The sequence below is a fragment of the Geotrypetes seraphini genome, chromosome 1 (assembly GCF_902459505.1).
Source record: "Geotrypetes seraphini chromosome 1, aGeoSer1.1, whole genome shotgun sequence".
NCBI lineage: Eukaryota > Metazoa > Chordata > Amphibia > Gymnophiona > Dermophiidae > Geotrypetes > Geotrypetes seraphini.
In genome coordinates this window covers 272191602-272216854 of record NC_047084.1, presented here as the reverse complement: position 1 = coordinate 272216854, position 25253 = coordinate 272191602, and the positions used below count along the sequence as shown (strand labels likewise).

The 25253-nt window shown below is 43.8% G+C and overlaps 1 protein-coding gene across 2 annotated transcripts in view; it reads right to left on the bottom strand.

Moving 5' to 3' along the window:
• The window catches only part of SPON2 (spondin 2), a 53739-nt gene that overhangs the window by 5534 nt on the left and 22952 nt on the right, over positions 1-25253 (bottom strand). For both annotated transcript variants that reach the window (XM_033932302.1, XM_033932389.1), the window contains 2 exons: positions 11646-11837; positions 2974-3148 (listed from right to left, as the gene is read on the bottom strand). In XM_033932302.1, coding sequence (XP_033788193.1) covers positions 2974-3148; positions 11646-11837 — 367 coding nt within the window. The remainder of the gene's footprint in view (positions 1-2973; positions 3149-11645; positions 11838-25253) is intronic.

Below are 25253 nucleotides of genomic sequence, written 5' to 3'. Positions count from 1 at the left end.
GCAAAACACACTGAGGCCACTATGATCAGTCTGGCTGTGGTCCTGCAAACCCAAGGCTATTTTTAACCTGTGGGCTCTGCAGCCACAATGAAGCCAAGCTGTGCACGCCGTTCTGCTTCCATCACTGCCAAATGAAAAATTACCTGAAGAGATGAACCCTGCTTTCCTGAGGATGAGTTTTTATAGTCAGGCAGTGCAAGTAGTTATGTATAATGGAAGAGTGCCTATATGATCCTATAAAGGACCATCTATTTTTATGGAACAATAGTGTAACTGGGTATCTGGATTTTTTAAAGCAGGGAGCCTATAATTAGGCATCCATTTATGCTAACATTATCTTCATTATGCTTATTTCTATTATAATGTTTTAAATTTTTGTGCAATGTTTCTCCAGCCAACATGTAAGTCCCAAGTCGTCTCTGTTGCTTATAAGCTGCAGTGTAATACTCATCTGCAGTGAAAAGAGCACTGAACAAAACTTCAAAAAATTGTTTTTAACAGGTATTTTAACTCTCAAAGCATACATGGTCTTGATCTCCCACTGAAATTACCCGACTCGGCCTCAAGTTTCATCACTGCTTCCTCAGGAGCAATACTTACAGAGTTCATCTCCTGGTGCCATGTTTGCCATGTAGAGCAATCAATGAGTAAAACTGGTATTACTATAAGGGCAATTCTATAAAATAAATGCTAAGTTATCGTACGTACTCGAATATAACCTGAACTTTTTGGGCCCAAAAATGGGGGTCTCGTCTTTTATTCGGGTCAGCACCCACCTCCCCCTAACTCGGATCTGTTGCATGCCTCTACTGGGCCTGCCGTAAGACCTAGTGGTCCAGCGGTGGGCCGGGACAGGAGGGATCCCTCACGCCTCCTGTCCCGGCCTACTGTGATGACTTGTAACTCCCTCTGGCCTCCCCTGCGTACCTTTAAAATCCCTGGTGGTCGAGCGGTGGGCCAGAGCAGGAGCATTCTTCCCGTGCTCCTGCCCCGTGCTGAGCCGCTAGCTGTGCATGAGTATTGTTACACCAAAAAATTGTTTATACAAAAAAAGTGTCTATAAAATACATTTGTAAAATGCAGAATACAATAAACAAGCTGTCCTTTACAAGAAGGGTACACAAAAACTATCTATCTCATCATTTTGAATTTCCAGGCACAACTTGTACACGTAGTGCTTAATTGTTCGCTTTTCCATCCTTGAAAGGCTGTATTTACAAGAGATACCTTGATAGAACATTATCATTCCAAACAGGTAAATGGAATAAATGTTTAACCAACTTTATTCCAAACGCACTTTCTTATCAAACTTATAGGAAGTCAATCAAAACTTATCTCTTTGATAAATTTCTCTGACTCCATTTCTGCCTTGATGTATTTTTAAAACACTTCCAGATAAATTTGATTAATCTTAACATGCTAGTGTAATTTCAAAAGTTTTTTGTAATATCGCTGTCTGTATACAGTCTCTTCCTATGTAAACTGATTTGAACTTTTTTGTGGTACTGCGGTATATAAAAATAAAGTTATTATTATTATTATTATTAAAATGATGGCTTTATGGTGTTATGCAGTAAAAATGTACATTAAGCAGGGTCGCACACTGGTGTAGCAAGGGTGAGAGGCACCCAGGGCGGCGGTGCCCCCCTAAACCCCCTCTCCACACGCTACTTCCCTGCCCCCTCCTGCTGCACGCGCATGCCGCTTCCTTTCCCCCGTACCTCTGAAACATTCCTGGTGTGAGCAGGAAGGATGCCCAGTCTCTCCTATTGGAACCCCCGAAGCCACCCCTCCTACCACCGAATGTCCTTGGCTGGAGGAGTACCCAATTCCTCCTACCATCACTCCCCCCGAGAAATCCCAGAGCAGGAGGAATGCCCAGTCCCTCCTGCTAGAACCCCCGAAGCCGCCCCCCCCCCCCCCAGTCCCGAATGTCTGCAGCAGGAGGAGTGCCCAGTTCCTCCTGCTGGAAATTCCACCATCACCACCAAGACATTCCCTGGAAGGAGGGATGCCCAGCCCTTCCAACCAGAACCCCACCTCTACCCCTCCCGAGACATCCCCTGGCAGCAGGGATGCCCAGTCCCTCTTGCTCGAAACTTCCCCACCACTCCAAAGACATTCCTGGAAGGAGGGATGCCCAGTCTTTCTTGCCGGAACCCCCCCTTCCCCCCCGAGACATCTCCCGGCAGGAGGGATGCCCAGTCCCTTCTGCTGGAAACACCCCTCTAAGATCATTGGCAGGAGGGTTGCCCACTCCTTCCTGCCAGAACCCACACTGCAGGCATGCCCCTGACCCCCTCCTCCAAGCCCACCCAGACCCTACCAGTACCTTTTTTTTCAATTGGCTGGTCAGAAGGATGCTTATTTTCTCTGACCGGCAGGCCTGCCTCCACAGAATGGTGGGCCTTCCCCTTCCTGGTGCATCGGGAAGGCCCTGATTGGCCCTAAGGCCCTGATTGGCCCAGGTGCTTAAGGCCCTTCCCATAGGAGGGACCTTAGGCACCTGGGCCAACTGGAATCTTAGGCCTCTCCCAGTGCATCCCAGAATGTACGGGGAGTGGCCTAAGATTCTAAATGGACAAATCCCTTAGGCCTCCCCCCATGGGCAACACGATTCTCTAACCAGCGCCTGTGACCTGGACGCCGGTTAGAGAATCATGGTGGTTAGTCAGGCTTAGGCATCTGTCCATGAGGACAGACTCAATTCTATATAGGACGCCCATGTAGCGGCTTAGGAGGCTTCTGAGACTGAACGTCCTATACAGAATCCGGCCCTTACTGGTTGCCAGTAAATAGATAACTTCCTTTCATATTGACCCCTAAAATAATGAAAGAAATATATAGTTAAAGAAATCAGCTGAAACCTGCAAAATGTTGATAAGAATGCTAGTTGGTTTCTCTGTTTGTAGCAATGTTATTAGAAAGCGTCTCACAAAAAAATATCTACTAAGTGCACCGGTTAATATTTACCTGAGACTGAGTCATTGATTTTGTTTCCAGTTGAGGTCAAATCATATTCAGAAATGGGATTATACATGTGTTTGCTTTTAAGTTTAACAATGGTCACCGTGGCAATAGGAGGCAATTTTTTTAACCTGGGATAGAAAAATGAATTTGCAGGATGACTTGGAGAGGAAGCGGTTATCTGCAAATACAAAGTAGAGGTTGCTTACTGCAGTGTTCAAAAAATATTTCATTAATTAATCTACTTCTATGGATGCAATTCTATAAGCAGGTGCCTCATTTAGGTGCCCTGAAGCTGCACATCTGGGCATCCAGATTCCAATGCAGAATACAAGAGTAACCTGGCACTGACACACCTTGCAATTAATATATGTTACTTTACTACACAGATGGTGCAGATGCAATTTCAGCCTCCTTTATAGACAAGGGTCATTAGATTCCAAGTTTCAAAGTTAACATTTGATATAGTGCCCATCGATAAATTCCATATAAGTGCTTGCTGCAGGTTTGCGGGTCTCGCAGCATCAGTTGGACTTTTCCACCAAAATTCAAATTGGTGGACTGTACTGTTCCCAATCAGGTCAGTGAACCCACTATTTTCAAAGTCACACTGCAGACTTCAGAGCATACCCTGAAGAAAGCTACAGCATGGTGGCTTAAACATCAGTTTCTACCTGACAAAGACACAGCGAGACCCAGAAACCTGCAACAAGTACAATGCCAGCTGCAGAAACCCCAAGAGAGCATTCATATAGGTGGTTCACAATAAATTGATTAAAAGAAAGGAATTACATTATTCTAAAGGAAAGAATTAGGAGGTGGTAGCTGCATCTTTGCTAATGCGAGTTTACCACATAAAAAATGATTTTTCTGTGTGGTAACTATGGGATGATGCTAGGACTCCCTTAACAGATGTTGCATTTATCAAGTGGTCATTTGGACAATTATTGCATAGTAAGGTTCAGATTCTATAAACAGTAGATATCCTGAAAACCTGACTGACAATGAGTTGCTCCAGGACCGACCTGGGAAACACTGTTTTAGGGCCTGTTTCTTTCACCCAACTCTTTCTTCTAATAGCATGGATAGTCAGACTAGATCAGTGAACTCAAACTCAAACCCTTTGTGGGCCACATTTTGGATTTGGAACTCGAAGACAGAATCCGAGCACAGGAGAAGATTCTAGTGGAGTACAGCCCAAACGACGAGGTCAAGGATCTAGAAATGTTCATAGAGGAAGCCCATCAGCACCACGTAGAGATCCCAGGGCTGGAAAACTGTACTCAGGAAACCCATGTGAGTAGAGAAGACACCCATGCAAACACAGAAGAAAGCGAAGACGAGGTAGGAGACAACCGCACACCAGGAGGAATAGTGAGAGCACAGGAAGATGTCCCCTCGCTCAAAGAACAGGGAACAATTTCAAGAGTATCATTGGAGGAAGAAGACTGGCACTACTCCAAGGACGTAGACCTACGCACCCCAAGGAACTCCCGAATAAAGAAGATGGGGATCATCGTAGGAGACTCCATTATACGACACGTGGACAGCCACACCGCAGGAGGAAGAGAGGACAGAGTCGTCACCTGTCTGCCTGGAGCAAGAGTAAAGGATGTGACCAACAGGATCTCCAGGATCATAGATGGCGCAGGGGGAGTGGACACCGCTGTGCTTATCCACGTGGGAACAAATGATGTGAGCGGGCGGAAGTATGACAGGGAAGAGATGAAGGGTCAGTTCCGCTCACTCGGAAGAAAACTGAAGATCAGGGAGGTGAAGGTGGCCTTCTCTGAAATCCTCCCTGTACCAAGAGCAGATGGAAAGAGACAAGGGGAATTGCAAGCAATCAACGCCTGGATGAGACGATGGTGCGAAGAAGAAGGCTTCGACTTCGTGCGAAACTGGACGGCATTCTGGGGAAAAAGCAAGTACTACAGAAGGGATGGACTACACCTCAACAAGGAAGGAGCAAGAGTTTTGGCAGGCAACATGAAGAAAGCAATAGAGAAGGCTTTAAACTGAAGGAGAGGGGAAAGCCGACAGTCGACCACCGGTCGATGGTATGGACAACAGGATGCCCCGACGTAGGAACAAAGGACTACTACTCATACATAAGAGAGGTCGACCTCACAGCCAACAAAGGAGAACAAGCAGGAAGGGACAACTCAGACACAGGAGGGGAAGACCACACAGCAAACATGGAAGATAACACAGGAGCAGTAAAGGATACCGTAAATAAAACTGTAAGGACAGCCAAGAGTAGAAGGTCCAAAAAGGTAACACGAAGGGAACTTAGATGCATATATACAAATGCTAGAAGTATAGGAAACAAAATGGGAGAACTAGAGATGATAGCAAGACATGAGAACATGGATATCATTGGCATAACAGAAACATGGTGGAATGAAGAAAACAAATGGGACACAGTACTACAGGGATACAAACTATATAGAAGGGATCGAGAAGGGCAGAAAGGTGGAGGTATTGCCCTATATGTTAAGGAAGAAATAGATTCTGTTGGAATGATTACAACAGACAGGAAAGAGAAGCTGGAGTCCCTCTGGATCAAAATTCCTGGTCAAAATGGCGCAGATACAAAAATTGGCCTTTACTATCGTCCCCCAGGACAGGCGGTAGACACTGACTCAGAAATGATGGAGGAAATCAAACAAGTATGCAGGACAGGCAATGTAGTTATATTGGGAGACTTCAATCTCCCAAGAATAGACTGGAAACTAGGAGCCTCCAACTGCGGCAAGCAGGCCAAGTTCCTGGAGGTGCTAGGGGATTGCTTCCTGGAGCAAATGGTAAAAGAGCCGACAAGAGGCGACGCCATCTTGGACTTAGTCTTAAATGGTCTCAAGGGACCGATAACAGAAGTAGAAGTCAGGGCTCCATTGGGAACGAGTGATCACAATGTAATCAACTTTAAACTGGACATCGGGAAAAGGAAACATGCAAAAACCTTAACCACCACCTTAAACTTTAAAAAGGGTAAATACGATTGCATGAGAGCCATGGTAACAAAACGACTCGAGAAGATGGTGGACAAACTTGAAACAGTAGATCAGGCATGGTGCCTATTGAAAAATACTATTGCAGAAGCACAAGATCTCTACATTCCGAGGATTTCTAAAGATCGGAGAACTAAAGGCAAAGGAGAACCGGCATGGCTTACCATACAGGTGAAGGAAGCCATAAAAGAAAAGAAGGACTCTTTCAAAATATGGAAATGCACGAAGACAACCGAAGCCTGGAACAAACATAAAGATGAGCAGAAGAAATGTCACAAAGCGGTGAGGGATGCAAAACAGGACTATGAGGAAAAAATAGCCCGGGAGGCCAAAAACTTCAAGCCCTTTTTTAGATACGTGAAGGGGAAAAAACCTGCAAAAGAGGCAGTGGGACCCCTGGATGACAAGGGAATAAAAGGGTACATCAAGGAAGATAAACAAATCGCAGACAAACTAAATTCCTTCTTTGCCTCCGTCTTTACGAAGGAGGACACCTCAACAATACCTGAAGCGGAGAAACTGTTTACAGGAGAAATAGAGGACAGCCTCACCACAGTTGAAGTGAACTTGGATCAGATATACTACCAGATCGACAAACTTAAAAGTGACAAATCCCCTGGACCGGATGAAATTCACCCGAGAGTCTTGAAGGAATTGAAGGTTGAAATCGGAGAGTTATTGCAAAAACTTGCAAACCTGTCAATCAGAACTGGACAGATACCAGACAACTGGAAGAAAGCAAACGTCACACCAATTTTCAAAAAAGGATCGAGAGGAGAACCGGGCAACTATAGACCTGTGAGTCTTACGTCTGTCCCCGGCAAGATGATTGAATCACTGATCAAGGATAGCATAGTTCAGCACTTGGACACACACGACTTGATGAAACCCAGTCAACATGGATTCAGGAAAGGGAAATCGTGTTTGACGAATTTACTCCAATTCTTTGAGACCGTGAACGAGCAAATTGATAGTGGAAAGCCGGTGGACATAATATACTTGGATTTCCAGAAAGCGTTCGACAAAGTTCCACACGAAAGACTTCTCAGGAAACTACAAAGCCATGGCATAGAGGGAGATATACAAAGATGGATAGGCAAATGGCTGGAAAACCGAAAGCAGAGAGTGGGCATAAATGGGAAGTTCTCTGACTGGGAGAAAGTGACTAGTGGTGTACCCCAGGGCTCGGTACTTGGGCCGATCCTTTTTAATATTTATATCAATGACTTGGAAAACGGAACATCCAGTGAGATCATCAAGTTTGCAGACGACACAAAACTCTGCCGGGCAATCAGATCGCAGGAGGATAGTGAGGAACTCCAGAGCGATTTGTGTCGGTTAGAAAAATGGGCGGAGAAATGGCAAATGAGGTTCAACGTGGAGAAATGCAAGGTAATGCATTTAGGCAGTAAGAATAAGGAATACGAGTACAAAATGACAGGTGCAACTCTGGGAAAAAGTGAACAAGAAAGAGACCTGGGTGTACTGATAGATAGGACCCTGAAGCCGTCGGCACAATGCGCGGCAGCGGCAAAGAAGGCAAATAGAATGTTGGGCATGATAAAGAAAGGAATCTCGAGTAGATCGGAGAAAGTAATAATGCCGCTTTATAGGGCAATGGTCAGACCTCACTTGGAATACTGCGTCCAACATTGGTCTCCCTACCTAAAGAAGGATATAAAACTGCTGGAGAGGGTGCAGAGACGAGCAACTAAACTAGTGAAGGGTATGGAGAAACTGGTATATGAGGATCGACTTAAAACACTGGGATTGTTCTCCCTTGAGAAAAGGAGACTGCGGGGGGATATGATCGAGACTTTCAAAATACTGAAAGGAATCGACAAAATAGAGCAGAGAAGATTATTTACATTGTCCAATTTGACACGGACAAGAGGACATGAAATGAAGCTAATGGGGGACAAGTTCAGGACTAATGTCAGGAAGTTCTGCTTCACACAGAGAGTGGTGGACATCTGGAATACTCTCCCAGGGGAGATTATTGCGGAATCGACAGTCCCAGGCTTCAAAAGCAAACTAGATGCATATCTCCTTGAGAAAGGCATATAAAGATATGGTGGCTATAAAATAAACCAGGTGTATACCTGGCAGGGCCTCCGCGTGTGCGGATCGCCGGACTTGATGGACCGAAGGTCTGATCCGGAGATGGCGCTTCTTATGTTCTTATGTTCTTATGGAGGGCCGCAGAAAAAATAGTTAATGTCTTATTAAAGAAATGACAATTTTGCATGAGGTAAAACTATAGTTTATAAAACTCTCCTTTAACAGTTAAAAGGAAAGATATATAAACTATAAAGAGTTTTACCTTATGCAAAATTGTCATTTCTTTAATAAGACATTAACTATTTTTTCTGCGGCCCTCCAAGTACTCTATTTTTTCTGCAGCCCTCACATTTAAAGTTTAATATCTTTTCTTTCTCAAAACTGACATATTTCAATCACTATATTGAAAATAAAATCATTTTCCCTACCTTTGTTGGCTGGTGACTTTATTTTTCTGTGCTTTCAACTATGTTTCCAGGGCCTTCTTGTCCTTTGACTGTTTTTCTCTCCGTCTTCACTTTCTGCCTTGCATCCATCTTTGGCATTAACTTAATATTCAATTTTTCTGCTTTCTTTTCAAAATCTACGTTTCCATGTCTTACCTTCCCTTCCTATCTCTCTCTTATTCCATCCTATTTCCATGGTCTGACATCTCTTTCCTTCCTTTCCCCTGGTCTGGCATCTGTCTCCTTCCCTCCCCCCATGCCCTGGCATCTCTCCCTCCTCCTCTATGGTCTGATATCTCCTTTCTTTCCCTCCCTCCCATGAACTTGGCATCTCTTGTTCCTCTCCTCTCCCTTGTCTTCCTTCTCTTTCCTTCCCTCTTTTTCCCTAATTGGGTGCGGCAGCAACAGAAGCAGCATTTCCTTTCCCCCTTTCCTGTGCAGCAGAAGCATTTCTCTTCCCCTTTCCCTCCCCCTCCCTTTCCCTATGCAGCAGCAGCAGAAGCAGCATTTCCCTCCCCCTTTCCTGTGCAGGAGAGGCATTTCTCTTCCCCCTTCCCTCCCTCTCCCTTTCCCTGTGCAGCAGCAGCATTTCCCTAGGGTCCCCCTTTCCTATGCAGCAGAAGCATTTCTCTTTCCCTTCCCCTTCCGTTCTCTTCCTTGTGGAGCAACAGCGTGTCTGGCCGTCTCCCTTGCTCAGTTGATCGTTCCGTTGAAAGCCGTGGGTGGCGGCTCCTCGCGAGATCCGCGCCTGAGTCAGAAGCCTCTCTGATGTTGTGACGTCGGAGAGGCTTCTGATGCAGGAGTGGACAGCACAAGGAGCCGCCACCCGCGGCTTTGAATGGAACGATCGACTGAGCGAGGGAGCCAGCCAGACACGCTGCTGCTCCAGAAGGAAGGGAAGGGGGAAGAGAAATGTTGGTGTGGATGGTGCGAGGAGCCGCCACCGGCCGCAGCTTTAACCAGAACAATCAACTGCAGCAAGGGAGCAGTTGATCATCGCGTTGTTGCGGGCCGCAAAATAGCACCTGGGGAGCCACATGCGGCCCGTGGGCCGCGTGTTTGAGATCGCTGGACTAGATGGTCTTTATCTGCCTTCATTTCACTATGTTTCTTTGTTTCCTGGGTGCTTGCATTTCTTCCACGCCTTTTTGATTTGATTTACACTTCTCCCTCCGGATTCGCGGGGGATAGGGGCAGAGCTGGACCGCGAATGGTGAAATACCGCGAATATCTTCTGGTCCGGCTCTGACCCACCCCCGCCTCCCTCCTGCCTTCCCCCCGGCATCCTGGCCTTACCTGGTGGTCTAGCGGGCTTTCGGGGCAGGAGTGATCTTCATACACTCCTGTCCTGTGCAGATCGCCAATAGGAAATAGCTGCCGTGAGTTCCCGTAGTCTCTCGAGACTACAACGGGAACTCCCCACAGCCATTTCCTATTGGCGATTTACAAGGCTTTTTTTTTCAGGCTAAGTCCTCTAGCAGTGTTCTCTCTCTCTCTTTCTTCTGCTCCTGTTCTCTGTTCATATTTCTTTCTGCTCTATGTATGATTAAAGGCTTCTGTTAAATGAGACATCAAGAGAAACTGGTGTTCAAGCTCTAGGAATGTAACTCCTGTTCCAGCTGGCTCCAGAGCACACTGCCATCCTTTTATATCATAGTTGAACAGAGGACCTGCTTAGCAGGGTGCAGAGTGTACCACTGACACAGGGTGGGGTTGAGGCAAGGCTTCTGCCTTCTCAAAGTGATGCTATCCGATTCTGAGCAGAAGAGAGGTCACAGTATAGAGCCAAACGTTTTCAAGTGCCTCAGTCAATGCCAGTTTTACATTAATTTTCCAGTTCGTTCATAAGTAAGATTTCATCGTTGTCTACCAAGTACATTGCTAGTTTCCCTAAAAAATCAAACTCTTTGAATTTTGGAACAAATAAATAACTATGAATGAGTTGTTACACAAAGCAATAAACCTACAAAAAAAAAATAATAATAATAAGGAAAGAATTGCAGAAAGAATCATTAGGAATTTCTTTTTTCTTTCAAGACCATGGTACTTTGAGAACTTGCTTGCCCATCTATCTGGGCAGGCTATAACACTTACACTGGACAGATGTCATATCATCTATTATGATGCCACTTTTTGACCAGTGCTGGTACTGCAGCTGAAAAGGTGAGTTTTCTGGCTGGATCATTAAAGGTCCCTTTTATAAAGCCACAGTGGTGAGTCCTGTGTGGCAAATGTGACGTGGCCAATTCAGTTCAGGCACTAGGTTTACTGGAACACTGTTATTCTAGCTTGTGGGTTTTATATGGATCTATATATCAAATATTAATGTTATTGCTGTAGGGTAGTGGTTTAGGTGAGAATAAGTACACAGGAAGAATGAATGTTTCCCATGTTTTTCCTAAATAGCTAACCCCCCTCTTTTACTAATCTGAGGTAGAGGTTTCTACCATGGCACAGAGCGCTAAATCCTCCACCACTCATAGAATTCCTATGAGCGTCAGAGCAGCGTTGGAGTATTTAGCACTCTAGGCTGCAGTAGAAACCTCTACTGTGGCTTAGTAAAAGAGGGCCTAATTTTTCTGGGTAAAACTCTATTTTGATTTCTAGTCTATATATTGATCAAATTGTTCTGAAAATGTGGTCACTCCGGGTCAAATTGTCCATAAGAGAATGTGCATAAAAGATGACAAAAATATTAGTGATGTTTTAGGGGAAAAGTGCCAAAAAGATCAAAGTCCTAGCATATTAATGTTCAAAAGTTAGGTTGACATATGCCCCCCCCTTTCCAAATGTGCGGAAGAAGTTTTTAGCACTGGCCGGAATGCAGAATGCTCTGCACTGCTCCGACGCTAATAGGAACTCTATGACTGTCGGAGCAGCACAGAACAGTCAGTGTGCTGGCCAGAGCTAAAAACCTCTTCAGCGCTTCTGAAAAGGGGGGGGGATAGTAAAGACTGATTTATGAAAGAAGGTTATCCCTGACAGTGGAAACACAGAGCGCTACCACTTTGAAATCAACTACTGTACAATGTAATAAAAATTCAGTTACTATGATTGCAGTGAATATTCATGCCAAAAGTTAAGCAGTAGTCTTAACAATTCCCAAGAACAAGAATTATCGTTTGCAATTTTTGTTTTACTGAATAATTGAAGGTACCTCTGTAATTGTGCCTTGTGGAATAGTTGCAAAATTTGGTGATGAGAACGTGAATCCGCTATCTGTTCCAGCATCATATGGATAGAGATCGAATGACACTTGCTCTTTCCAGTGGTCTCCTTCACATAAATTTAAACTGCTGACACCCACAAACCAGTCAGGACTGGGTACAATTCGCACCATAAAGGAAACCTAGAAAATAATAGTAAAAACAATTCTTTAGTTGGAAAGCATACCCGGAACTACATATTATACTATTACTTTTATGTTAAATCTTTTTTTATTGGGGGGAAAAATTCTGTGTGCTAATAAGTGTAGCTCCATTACCACATGCTAACCAATTAGTGTATGGTTAGCGTGCGAGTCCTTACTGCCTACAAAATAGGTGGCAGTAGGGGCTCATGTGCACTTGGCCATTAATACAGGAAATTAGCACATGGCTATTAATATAGAAAATGGAAAAACTGGACATTTTTCCCCTGTAAGAAAATGGCCTTAACATGAGGGGATGACTCACATAAGGAAGCGTACTGTCAACAGCTTGTATTGAACGGTCTTTACCATAGATTCCCTCAGGTTTTGTACTGAAAAACAAGGACTCCTCTAAATGGCCAAGCACTATTGAACTCACTCTGAGTTATATTGGCAATTGTATGAAACTCCTATTCAGGTGCCTTATTTCTGTAATCTTAGTGTTATCAACCAGACTCTGTAGTTCTTGAACAACTTTCTTTAATAACATGAAGTAAAGAATAAACACTTACAATTGGTGACTTCAAGGTACTTCAACTTTCACAGAATCTTCTCATTCTACCAGCCCATCCTATTCAAGGGAAAGCTGGGAGTTTGTCCACACCTTGTGGAAGATAACACTGTGCTCCAGACTTAGGGCTCCTTTCACTAAGGTGCGCTAGCGATTTCAGTGCGCACTGAGGATTAGCGTGCACAAACCCCGCGCTAAACAAAAAATACTAACACAAACTCTATGGAGGCGTTAGCGTCTAGTGCGTGTGACATTGTAGCGCGCGGTAAAACCAGTAGCGCACCTTAGTAAAAGGAGCCCTTAGATATTGCAACCTAAGCTGTGTTAGATTGTTAGAAATAAAGGGTAAAAACCTGGTGGGAGAATAATGCTAGACTCAGGTTCTCATGCAGCCATGCAGTCTACAATTAAGGCAACTGTTCTCCCTCAGACTGAAAAAGGGCGGGCTTAAGCTCTGTGGTTGCAACCTAGCTCTCTGGGAGAAGCAAAGCTTTTTTGGGGATTTAAGTTCACAGAGCACACTTTACTTATACATCTTAGCATAAACACTTAACTGTTCTTATACAAGAAACTGAGCAAAAGCCCACTTAAAGTGGGGGCTGAACAAAAAGCAAAATTTGTTTACTTTTACTTGTGTGAGACCTGTATTTATTTTAGCATATTTATTTCATTTTTACTCTTTCATATGATCATTTTGTTATTTGGTAGTTTTAAAAGAGGTCATCTATGTGTGAAGGCCTTTGTAAAATTTTACTAAGCCGCAGAAAGAGCCGCAAGTTAAAATAGCTTACTGCAGGACTTGCTTAGGTGTCATGCAGTAAGCTTTGAATCTGTGCATGCAAATCACACTGTAATAACTATTTTACATTTTTTGTGGGAGGGAATGTGTCTTGGACAGAGAGTGGGCATTTCTGCATTAGCACATCTGCATTAGGGAGCCCTTATCGCCTACAAAATAACCCTCTCTTTTACTAAGCTGTGGTAGAGGTTTCTAACACAGCTCAGAGTGCTAAATGCTCTGACGCTGCTCCTATGCTCATAGGAATTCTGTGAGCACTGGAAAAGTGTCAGAGCATTTAGCTCTCTGGGTCGCGGTAGAAACCTCTATCATGGCTTAGGAAAAGGGAGGAGGGGTAAGCGTTGGTAAAGCCTCACATGTTATTTTAATGGCCATGTGTTAATGGCAAAATTAGTGCATGGCCATTAATTTTTAAAAAGAAGGAAAAATGGTCATTTTCCAGCTATGGTCAAAATGGCTTAGCATGGAGGAAAGACCCACATAAGGGCACGCTATGGCCACTTTTTACCATGGCTTAGGAAAAAGAACCCAGTCACAGCTTTGAGTTCTTATGAAATACTAGGGATAAACCAGCAGAAATTGTACCTAGATTGAAACTGCAAACATTTACATTAGCTTGCAACGAGGCCTTTCAATATTAAAATGTAAAGTACCATATGCATGTACATGCAGGCAGATCATATCAGCCTATGCTCCATCCAAACTCTACCCATGAACACATCTATATGAAGGTTGCTTAGAAGTGCATGCCTTCTTGTCACTATGTAATCACCTGATGTAATTTTATGAAAGGTCTTTTGTCCCCGACTCAATCAACGGCACCTAAAAATAGTTACCTAGATCGGCCCGCTTAACATACCACTCTTTTTACAAAATCATAGCAAGTTTTTTTAGCGCCTGCCGCTGCAGTAACAGCTCTGGATGCTCATAGAAATTCTATGAGCATTGGAGCTGTAAATACCATAAGAACATAAGCAATGCCTCCACTGGGTCAGACCTGGGGTCCATCGTGCCAGCAGCCGGCTCACGAGGTGGCCCAACAGGTCCAGGACCTGTGCAGTAATCCTCTATCTATACCCTTCTATACCCTTTTCCAGCAGGAAATTGTCCAATCCTTTCTTAAACCCCAGTACCGTACTCTGCCCTATTACATCCTCTGGAAGCGCATTCCAGGTATCCACCACACGTTGGGTAAAGAAGAACTTCCTAGTTTTGAATCTGTCCTCTTTCAGCTTTTCCGAATGCCCTCTTGTTCTTTTATTTTTCGAAAATTTGAAGAATCTGTCCCTCTCTACTCTCTCTATGCCCTTCATGATCTTATAAGTCTCTATCATATCCCCTCTAAGTCTCCTCTTCTCCAGGGAAAAGAGACCCAGTTTCTCCAATCTCTCAGCGTTTGAAAGGTTTTCCATCCCTTTAATCAGACGTGTCGCTCTCCTCTGAACTCTCTTGAGTAACGCCATATCCTTCTTAAGGTACGGCGACCAGTATTGGATGCAGTATTCAAGATGTGGACGCTACGGTTTTGAAAAAAGGGGGGGTTAATTATTTTAAAAGATTAATTGGCACCTATAATGAGCAACAATGAGCTCATAATTGGCAAAAATTAAAATTAACTAACTGGTAGGTGTCTAACTGGGTAGGCGCCTACAACTTTTAGTTAGGTTCCTAATCCAAGGCGCTTACCAGAAAGTGGGCATGGTTATGGGCGATCGTGGGCAGATACAAGTTTTTTTGTGTAGGTGCCTAAGTTGGACTTAGGCACCAGTATTTAGGGCAAGAAAACCCTGGCATAAATAAGGGGCACCTATGGTTTTGCTGCCTACCAATGCCTAAGTACAATTTAGGCACCACTAGGCGCAATTCTATAAATGGCGCCTAACTCATGATTTGACATGCGCTCTGCGCTGTGTTCCTTGGTGCCTATTTTTTAGGTGTCATTTATAGAATCAGGGTCTTTATGCATGAAGGGGTCCTTTTACGAAGAACTATTGTGGGGTTGGCCCCCAAATACCTAAATGAATGTCTTTCATATTATATTGTGCTTCCTAAGTTGTGTTCCTCTAGATATTGGGACTTAACAGTCCCAACTAGACAGGAGATTAGATTAAACATAAGAACATAAGAACCACCATCTCCAGATCAGACCTTTGATCTATTAAGTCCGGCGATCCGCACACGCGGAGGCCCAGCCAGGTGTACACCTGGCGTAATTTTAGTCACCCATATCCCTCTATGCCTCTCGTAAGGAGATGTGCATCTAGTTTGCTTTTAAATCCTAGAACGGTGGATTCCGCAGTAACCTCCTCTAGGAGAGCATTCCAGGTGTCTACCACTCACTGCGTGAAGTAGAACTTCCTGATATTTGTCCTGGGCTTGTCCCCCCTTATCTTCAGCCAACGTCCTCTTGTCCGTGTCACATTGGACATTGTAAATCATTTTTTTTCCTGCTCTATTTTGTCGATTCCTTTCAGTATTTTGAAAGTCTCGATCATATCCCCTCGCAGTCTCCTTTTCTCAAGGGAGAACAATCCCAGTCTCTTAAGTCGTTCCTCGTATTCCAAGTTCTCCATACCTTTTATTAGCTTTGTTGCTCATCTCTGCACCCTCTCCAGCAGGAGTGTTTTCCTGCACAGGTCCTGAGGAATGGAACAAGCTTCTGCAATATATACAGCAACGAGGGAATTTGATGATAATTTAAAAACCATTAAAACGTCACCTTTTATGTAAAATGAAGTACGGTTGAAGAAGGTGTGACTGTTCTGGGTCAGTGAGGGTTGTTTTTTGTCAACATTGGCTATGGTGGCAGTTGAATGCTTTGTGCTATATGTTTCGCTTCTGATTGCTTTTATGAATGATTTTATGTTTGTTAGTATATTTATTATGTATGTTTACTTGTGCTTCGCTTTGTATAAAGCGAATAATAAATAAACACAATACATTTTTACACTGGAGCAGTAAGTAACAATCCTGATGTAGCGAAACAACATTACGCTTCTATGTCTGAGGTAAGTACCCTTACTGCAAACGAATCGCTAGGAGACAATTTGACTCAAATGGGTGGCTCACAACAGGAGCTTAGCAAACAGAAAGAGTGGAGAGCTATGTATGTTAACACACACAGCCCAGGGAATAAATTTCTAGAACTAGAAACAGAAATAGTTAATGCAGACATAGACATAGTAGCAATATCCGAAACATGGTTCACAGACTCTCATGGGTGGGATATAACCATACCAGGATACAACCTGATTAGACAAGATAGAGAGGGTAAGTTAGGTGGTGGGGTAGCACTTTATATCAAAGAGAACAAATGGTACTAGAGCCCACTAGGGCCCAGGCCATCCTGGACCTGGTACTTACGAATGGGGAAAGCGTCTCGGACGTCTCGGTGGGAGAGACGCTAGCCACCAGTGACCATAACATGGTATGGTTTAACCTTAAGAAAGGCTTCCCTAGATCACAAACAAAAACAAGGGTACTCAATTTCAGAGGCACTGACTTCGCACGCATGGGATATTTCGTCTACCAGACGCTGCAGGTTCAAGAAGTAACTGATAATGTGGAAGCTATGTGGACAACCTTGAAATCGATCCTTCATGAGGCAACTATCCACTCCATAAAATCAGTAACCAAACAACAAAGAAAAAGGAAACCCCAATGGTTCACAGATGAGGTATCATACCTCGTCAAGGAGAAGAAAAGAGCATTCCTATCATACAAACGCATGGGGGAAAAAGATGCAAACGTTGAATACAGGACAAAGTCTGCAGTGGTCAAAACAGCAGTCAGGGAGGCCAAACTTCATATAGAAGAAACTCTAGCGAAGAACATCAAGAAAGGGGACAAATCCTTCTTCAGATACATTAGCGACAGGAAAAAGAACACAAACGGGATAGTACGCCTTAGAACGCCAGACGGGAATTATGTGGAAAGTGACTCCGATAAAGCCAAACTACTGAATGATTACTTCTGTTCAGTCTTTACCTGCGAGGCACCAGGGCACGGGCCTCGGCTGGATGCAAAGCAAAGCATGGATGACCCATTTCAGAAGTTTGAGTTCACACCAGCTGATGTTTACAAAGAACTGTCAAGACTCAAGGTGAACAAAGCCATGGGACCGGACAATCTACACCCAAGAGTGCTCAGAGAGCTATGCGATGTTTTGGCGGAACCGTTAGCCATGCTCTTCAATCTCTCCCTAAGTACGGGGAGAGTCCCCCTGGACTGGAAAACTGCCAATGTTGTTCCTCTGCACAAAAAGGATTGCAGAGCGGAGGCTGCGAATTACAGCCCAGTAAGTCTCACATCAATAGTGTGTAAACTCATGGAGACTCTACTTAAAGGGAAATTAGACACGATATTGGATGAGGAGAATCTGAGGGATCCCTGTCAACATGGATTCACTAAGGGCAGGTCATGCCAATCCAATCTTATCAGCTTCTTTGACTGGGTGACAGGAAAGCTAGACTCGGGAGAGTCTCTGGACATAGTGTACTTGGATTTTAGTAAAGCGTTTGACAGTGTCCCACACCGTAGACTATTAAACAAGATGAAATCGATGGGGTTAGGTGAGAAACTAACGGCATGGGTCAATGATTGGCTGAGTGGAAGACTTCAGAGGGTGATGGCCAATGGCACCCTCTCTAAAACATCGGAGGTGACTAGCAGAGTGTCGCAGGGCTCAGTCCTGGGACCATCCCTTTTTAACATATTCATAAGGGACTTGACCCGAGGGCTTCAGGGAAAAGTAGCGCTGTTTGCCGACGACGCCAAACTGTGTAATATAGTAGGTGAAAGCGATCTCACGGATGGTATGGCGCAGGATCTGATCAAGTTGGAAAACTGGTCCTCAACATGGCAGCTGGGCTTCAACGCAAAGAAGTGTAAGGTGATGCATCTTGGCAGCAGAAATCCATGCAGAACATACACCTTGAATGGAGAAACACTAGCTACGACCTCAGAAGAACGGGACTTGGGAGTAATCATCAGTGCAGACATGAAGGCTGCCAAACAAGTAGAGAAGGCCTCATCCAAGGCAAGGCGGATGATGGGATGTATCAATAGAAGCTTCGTCAGCCGTAAACCTGAAGTCATAATGCCACTGTACAGAACCATGGTGAGACCTCATCTGGAGTACTGTGTGCAATTCTGGAGGCCACATTACCGTAAAGATGTACTTCGAGCTGAGTCAGTCCAGCGAATGGCCACTAGGATGGTCTCCGGACTCAAGGGTCTCTCATACGAGGAAAGACTGGGCAAGTTGCAGCTCTACTCTCTAGAAGAGTGCAGGGAGAGGGGTGACATGATTGAGACATTTAAGTACGTCACAGGTTGCGTCGAGGTGGAAAACGACATATTCTTTCCTAAGGGACCTTCAGTCACAAGGGGGCACCCGCTCAAGCTCAGAGGAGGGAGATTTGGTGGTGACAAGTATTTCTTTACAGAAAGGGTGGTGAATCACTGGAACAAACTACCGCAGGTGATCAAGGCCACTAGCGTGCTCGACTTTAAGAATAAATGGGACATCCACGTGGGATCTCTACGTGGGTCGAGCAGCACTCTGACTTAATGGGGTGGGACAGCAGAGTGGGCAGACTTGATGGGCTATAGCCCTTTTCTGCCATCATCTTTCTATGTTTCTATGTTTCTACAATACAAAATCTCATGGTAGTTTTTGCATGTGTATGCTACCCACACACTAAAATATTTTTTATCTTTTAGTGCTGGGGGCAGATAGTAGGCATGCTTTGTGCTAGTCAGTTAGCACAGCTGCATTGCCATGCACTAACTGATTTGTGCATGGTCAGTCCTTGAGCCCTTACTGCCTAGAAAATAGGTGTCGGTAAGTGCTCATGCACTTCAAGGGAAAATATCACACACTAGTCTTATAGCCCGTTTCATTAACGGGTGCTAGAATATATGTGTGTGTGTCTGTCTTTATTTCTTTTTCTCTCTCCTTAGCCTCTTTCTGTGTTTTCTTTTTTTTTTTTTTTTTTTCCTTGGCTGTCCACAACCACCCCTTGCCCGCTCCCCATCCATTATCCCTTCCTTTTACCTCCCCTGTGTCCTCCACCACCCCATCACTGCTCACCTTATCCAGCAGCAGCCCTTCTCCCTTTGTTTTACCTCCCCCCTGTCCATCATCACCTCCTTCCTGCTCCCCCTGCACGGTCTAGTCACTGGCCTCATTAACAATTTAAAGCAGCTGTAAAATAATCCTTAGCATATCCTCATAAGCAAAATACAAAATATCAAACCATAACCAACCTACCGCATCACTGCTTATCCTCTCCTGTATTGCATCGCAAATGGCAACGTGCCTCGTGAACCCTTTCAGCCTCAGCTACATTGGGAATGCTCCAGACTATAACTCTTCCTTTCCCATCTCACCTCCTGAGAGGGAAAAGGAGAGTGGTTGGAACTTTAAAAAGACTCTGGGGGAAGTTCTGAAGTGGAATGTTTGTTTTTAGTATGTGCAGAGAGGGAACATAAGAACATAAGAACATAAGAAGTTGCCTCCGCTGAGGCAGACCATAGGTCCATCCTGCTCAGCGGTCCGCTCCCGCGGCGGCCCATCAGGCCCATTGCCTGAGCAATGGTCTATACCTATCTATACCCCCCAATCCCTTTTTCTTCTAGGAATCTATCCAAACCTTCTTTGAAACCATTTAATGTTTTCCTTGTCTACAACAGCCTCTGGAAGCGCGTTCCATGTGTCCACTACCCTCTGAGTGAAAAAGAACTTCCTAGCGTTTGTTCTAAAACCTGTCCCCTTTCAATTTCTCCCAATGCCCCCTTGTGCTTGTGGTGCCCCTTAATTTAAAAAATCTGTCCCTGTCTACTTTTTCTATGCCCTTCAGGATCTTGAAGGTTTCTATCATGTCTCCTCTAAGTCTTCGCTTTTCCAGGGAGAAAAGTCCCAACTGCTTCAATCTGTCAGAATATGGGAGATTTTCCATTCCCTTTATCAGTTTGGTTGCTCTTCTTTGTACTCCCTCAAGTACCGCCATGTCTTTCTTGAGGTACGGCGACCAGTACTGGACACAGTACTCCAGATGCGGCCGTACCATTGCACGATACAGCGGCATGATGACTTCCTTCGTCCTGGTCGTAATACCCTTCTTAATGATACCCAGCATTCTGTTTGCTTTCCTAGAGGCTGTGGCGCATTGCGCCGATGCCTTCAGTGTTGCGTCTACCATCACTCCCAGGTCTCTCTCCAGGTTACTAACCCCTAGTGGTGTTCCCCCCATTTTGTATGTGAACATCGGGTTCTTTTTCCCCACGTGCATGACCTTGCATTTCCCCACGTTGAAGCTCATCTGCCACTTTTCGGCCCACTTTTCCAGCTGCGTTAGATCCTTTTGGAGATCCTCGCAGTCTTCCTTGGTTTGAGCCCTGCTGTATAGTTTGGTGTCATCTGCAAATTTAATGACTTCACACTTAGTTCCCGCCTATAGGTCATTTATGTAGATATTGAACAAGAGTGGTCCCAGCACCGACCCCTGCGGAACTCCACTCGTGACCCCTTTCCAGTCTGAGTAGTGGCCCTTTACGCCAACCCTCTGCTTCCTGTTTGCCAGCCAGTTTTTGATCCATCAGTGGACCTCCCCTTGTACCCCGTGGTTCCATATCTTTTTAAGCAGTCTCTCGTGTGGCACCTTGTCGAAGGCTTTTTGGAAGTCAAGGTAAATGATGTCTATAGATTCCCCTTTATCCACCTGGCTGTTCACTCCCTCAAAGAAGTACAATAAGTTTGTGAGGCATGACCTACCCTTACAGAAGCCATGTTGACTCGGTTTTAGCTGCCCATTTTTTTCGATGTGCTCATAGATGCTGTCTTTAATCAGTGCCTCCATCATCTTTCCCGGGACTGAGGTCAGGCTCACCGGCCTGTAGTTTCCCGGGTCCCCCCTTGCGCCCTTCTTGGAAGGTATAGTCCGCAACAGCAGGATGTTAACTTTGTAGTTGCGGCCATTTTGAAGATCGGTCTGCCCTGCTCCTTGCCTTAGTATATTTTTAAGTTGAAAGACGTGGCGGTGGCGGCTCCTCTCAAGATCCCCGACTGCATCGGACTTCCAACGCAGATGGGGATCCTGAGAGGAGCCGCTGCCTCGTCTTTCAATTAAAAATATAGTAAGGCAAGGAGCAGGGCAGACCAAAGAACAGCACGGCCGACAGCCGCCGTGTCTGACATCCGCCTCGGGGGAAGAGAGAGAGTGTTTCGCGCACATGCGCACTCCTATCTGCGGTGCCCTACAGAGCACGGAAAACGGAACATGTGATGGGAGTGTGCATGCGCGGCTTAGCCTTTTATTATATTAGATGGTTATTATTGCCAGAATAGAAAAATTGGCCATTACCCAGCATTGCTAAAAGTGGCCTTAGCACACATGAAAGAGCCACGCTGGGGATAACGCAGGCTACGCTTTACCACTGATTAATAAAAGAACCCTAAGGTTATTCTTGGAACATAAGAACAGCCTTACTGGGTGAGACCAAAGGTCCATCAAGCCCAGTAGCTCTTCCTCACGGTGGCCAATCCAGGTCACTAGTACCTGGCCAAAACCCAAAGCAGCCATTCAATGTAGTCCACAGCTAGAAATACAATCAAACACAAAATATATAAAATAATAATGCAAAAAACAACAACAACACTTAATAGAAAAGCACATAAAATGCATAGTACAAGAAATATAAAAGCCTGCAACATTAAGTGGAAGGGTCATGACTTCCACTCAAAACAGACAATCCCACCATTCAAAAAGAGGGAATTCAATTTCTTCCAAGTTTCCAAGTTTTATTAAAAATTTGATTAAACGCTTATATAATTTCTAAGCGATTTACATTAAAAATAGTAATTTACAAAGAAAACATATAAACAATGCTAATATTGACATTGACTTACAAGAAACAAAAGGAAAGTAAGGGAAGAACTACAATGTTTAAAAGCAGAGAAACATTCAAGGTAAATCCCGTTCTGCCTCGATAGGACTGTTTTACAATCTTTGGACCAGTACTGAAAAGGCTCCCCCCCAGCATTCATTCCTCACTACTTTTATTGAAAGGAGCATCAGCTTGCAGCCATGAGATGAGCACAAACTTCTCAATGGCACATATCAGGACCGGGAATGAGTTAAGTACTTTGGCCTTCACCTTAAATACTAGTACCATCAAACTAAATTGATTTCATTCTCACACTGGGAATCGGTTCCCACTAGAGTTCCATTTATCCCCACATAGAAACTGTTACAGCTGTCAAGAATATTAATTACAGTACTAAAGCTTGTATAACAGTACATACATCTCCTTCATTTATGTACAGTTTAAGCTGCTTTACCAAGCAGAGTTTATACAGTATAAAGCATTCTGAGTACCTAAGCTACTTGGCATTGAAATTAATCTTTCTAATGAGAGTAGTAGGTTCAAATTCCATTGTAGCTTCTTGTAATCTTGGGCAAGTCACTTAAAGCTCCATTCTTTCAGGTACAAACTCAGATTGTGAGCCCTCCAGACACAGAAAAATCTCTCTCATACCTGACTATACACAGCTTCAATAGTTTGGGGGCTGGCAGAGGTATTGAATTAAATATTGAAATATTTTTTTAAAAAATCCCTGGCAGGGTGCCTACCATGTGTAACTTATGGTGCTGTTTAGAGAATTTGAGCCTCGGTGCATAATTGTTTGCCTTTATGGACAGAATTATCAGACACAGAAGATCCCACTCACTTTTCTCTCACCCGTCATCCAAAGGTGTCAAACGAAAAAAACTTTATGACAACCTAATAGCCTCCAAAGCAGCTAAACTGGACAGACAAATCACTACTCTTGTTATCTTCGACTTCAGATTACAAAGCCTTCAGGAGAGATGTTAAAACCATACTCTTCAAAAACCACATAAAACCTATCCAGCCCAACCAATCCCAACCCAATATCTAACACTCTATTTACCCTTAGATCTCTCTAATATTCTTTTATCTATCAAACGTTATCTAAAACCCATAATTTCGCCCTATTCTTATCTCCTAAAGACCTCCACTTCCCTTTGGCAAGTCTTTATCCAATGTTTATTACCTTAAAAAAATTCTATGTCATCGCTTATTCTATTCCTTTTAATTTGAATGTAATTCTTGTTTTTAGTTTGAATGTAATCCGCCTTGAACCGCAAGGTAATGGCGGAATAGAAATCACTAATGTAATGTAATGTAATTATTCCCTTCACTAGCAGAGGTGACTGGATTACACATGTGTTCAGCAGCAACACTGGTTTATATAGGGATGCTAGTTAAGTATGCCTGTTTGTTTTTAAACAATCATGGCCAGTATTTTAAAAATAACAGTCACCACTATTGACCCAAGCGTAAACTCCATTCTCTCAAGGGTTCCAGAAGCCACTGTTATGTTTTCCATCCTCTTGGATATTATCTTTTCCAAAGTGACTCACTTTCCAAATCTCCTCCAGATTGGTCCAGGTAGTTGCTTCTATCCTTTGGAGATCATTAATAACTTCATTTCGCAATAAATTCTAGAATGGCTCTATTTCTAGTAAGCCAATGTAACTGAGTTTGTCTCTTATAATAAGAATTGCCACAAACCCAGCATTCTGTTCCAGCAGAGGCCATTCTGGGTCACAATTACCTGGCAGGATCTCAGAAGTAAATACCTTCAGGGATGAGCAATGGCTTTCTCCAAGCTATCTTATTAAAATGATTTATGGACTTTTCTTCTGGGAACTTGTCCCAACCTTTTTTAAAACCAGCTACACTAACTGCATTAAACATAACCTTCAGCAATGAATTCCAGAGTTTAATTATGTATTGAATGAAACATATTAACTACAATTTGTTTGAAATATGGTACTTTAAATTTAGCATGTCCTCTAAAAACTTTTATACTCAACACATGACATTGTAGACTTGAATCAAACCCCCCTCAAGCTGAACACTCAACTTTTTTTTAGCATTTCTTCAGAGGGGAGACATAATCTAACCTAACATATTGTAACATAAGAGTTTTACATATACTATGGGGCTCGTTTTCAAAAAAGATAGACGTACAAAAGATGGAAAAAACCGACTCTTAGATGTCTTACTAGTCAAAATATCCAAATGATTATTTTCGAAACTGACTTTCTAGACATCCTTCTGATTGTTGTGTCTCCAGTGTGCCTAAATCTTAAGGGGGCGTGTTAGAGGTGTGTTTTGGGCGGACTTAGAACTTGGTCATTCTGCAGGGATAATAAAACTTTTAGCAAAATGTCCAGGGCACCATTTAGATGTTTGGGGCTAGACCTGTTTTTAAAAATGAATAAGGGTCAAAAAGGTTCCCAAGCTGACAAGATGACCACAGATACATTAGATAGAGTGAGTCCACTGGGACAGATAGGGAAAAATGCTTGAGTACCTGAATGTAAACCACTAAGGCTATAAGTGGTATATAAATAAATAAATAAAATATGCAGTTCCCGGCTGAATATCAGCTGGGATCCACATAACAAAATAGAATGTTTAGAGACCCTCTGATGGCCCCCCCTCCTGCAGTCCCAATCTCCCCTACTCTTCTCTAAAGCTTGCTCTAAGGCAGCTTCCTTCTCCCTCTTTGATCACGCAGCCTCCTCAACCCCCCTTCCGACCCTACAACATTCCTGCCCCTGTGTGATGTATTTGTAAATGTCTCTGGCTTTCATCTTGACAACAATGCTGTCCACTGTACTATTTTTTTTTTTCATTCACCATTTGTATTATCCTCAAATTTAGCCACTTCTCCGTCTTTTCCTTTGACTGATCACAAACCACAGATGTTGTTTTGGAACTTTTCCAGTGCAGCTTCACGAACAGACTGATGAATATCTTCCTCTTTTTGCTGGATGGATCAGATTGTGGATTCATTCACATTGGACTCAAGGCTGACAGCAGAAAGACTTCTCAGAACGAAGCCCGTCTAAAACACATATTTTGTCGCTCAGCCACATGACATGCTTCTTTCTCTTTAGAGCGGTACCTGCAGATGCTTGTAACTCACTCTCTTGATGCTTGGTGGCCA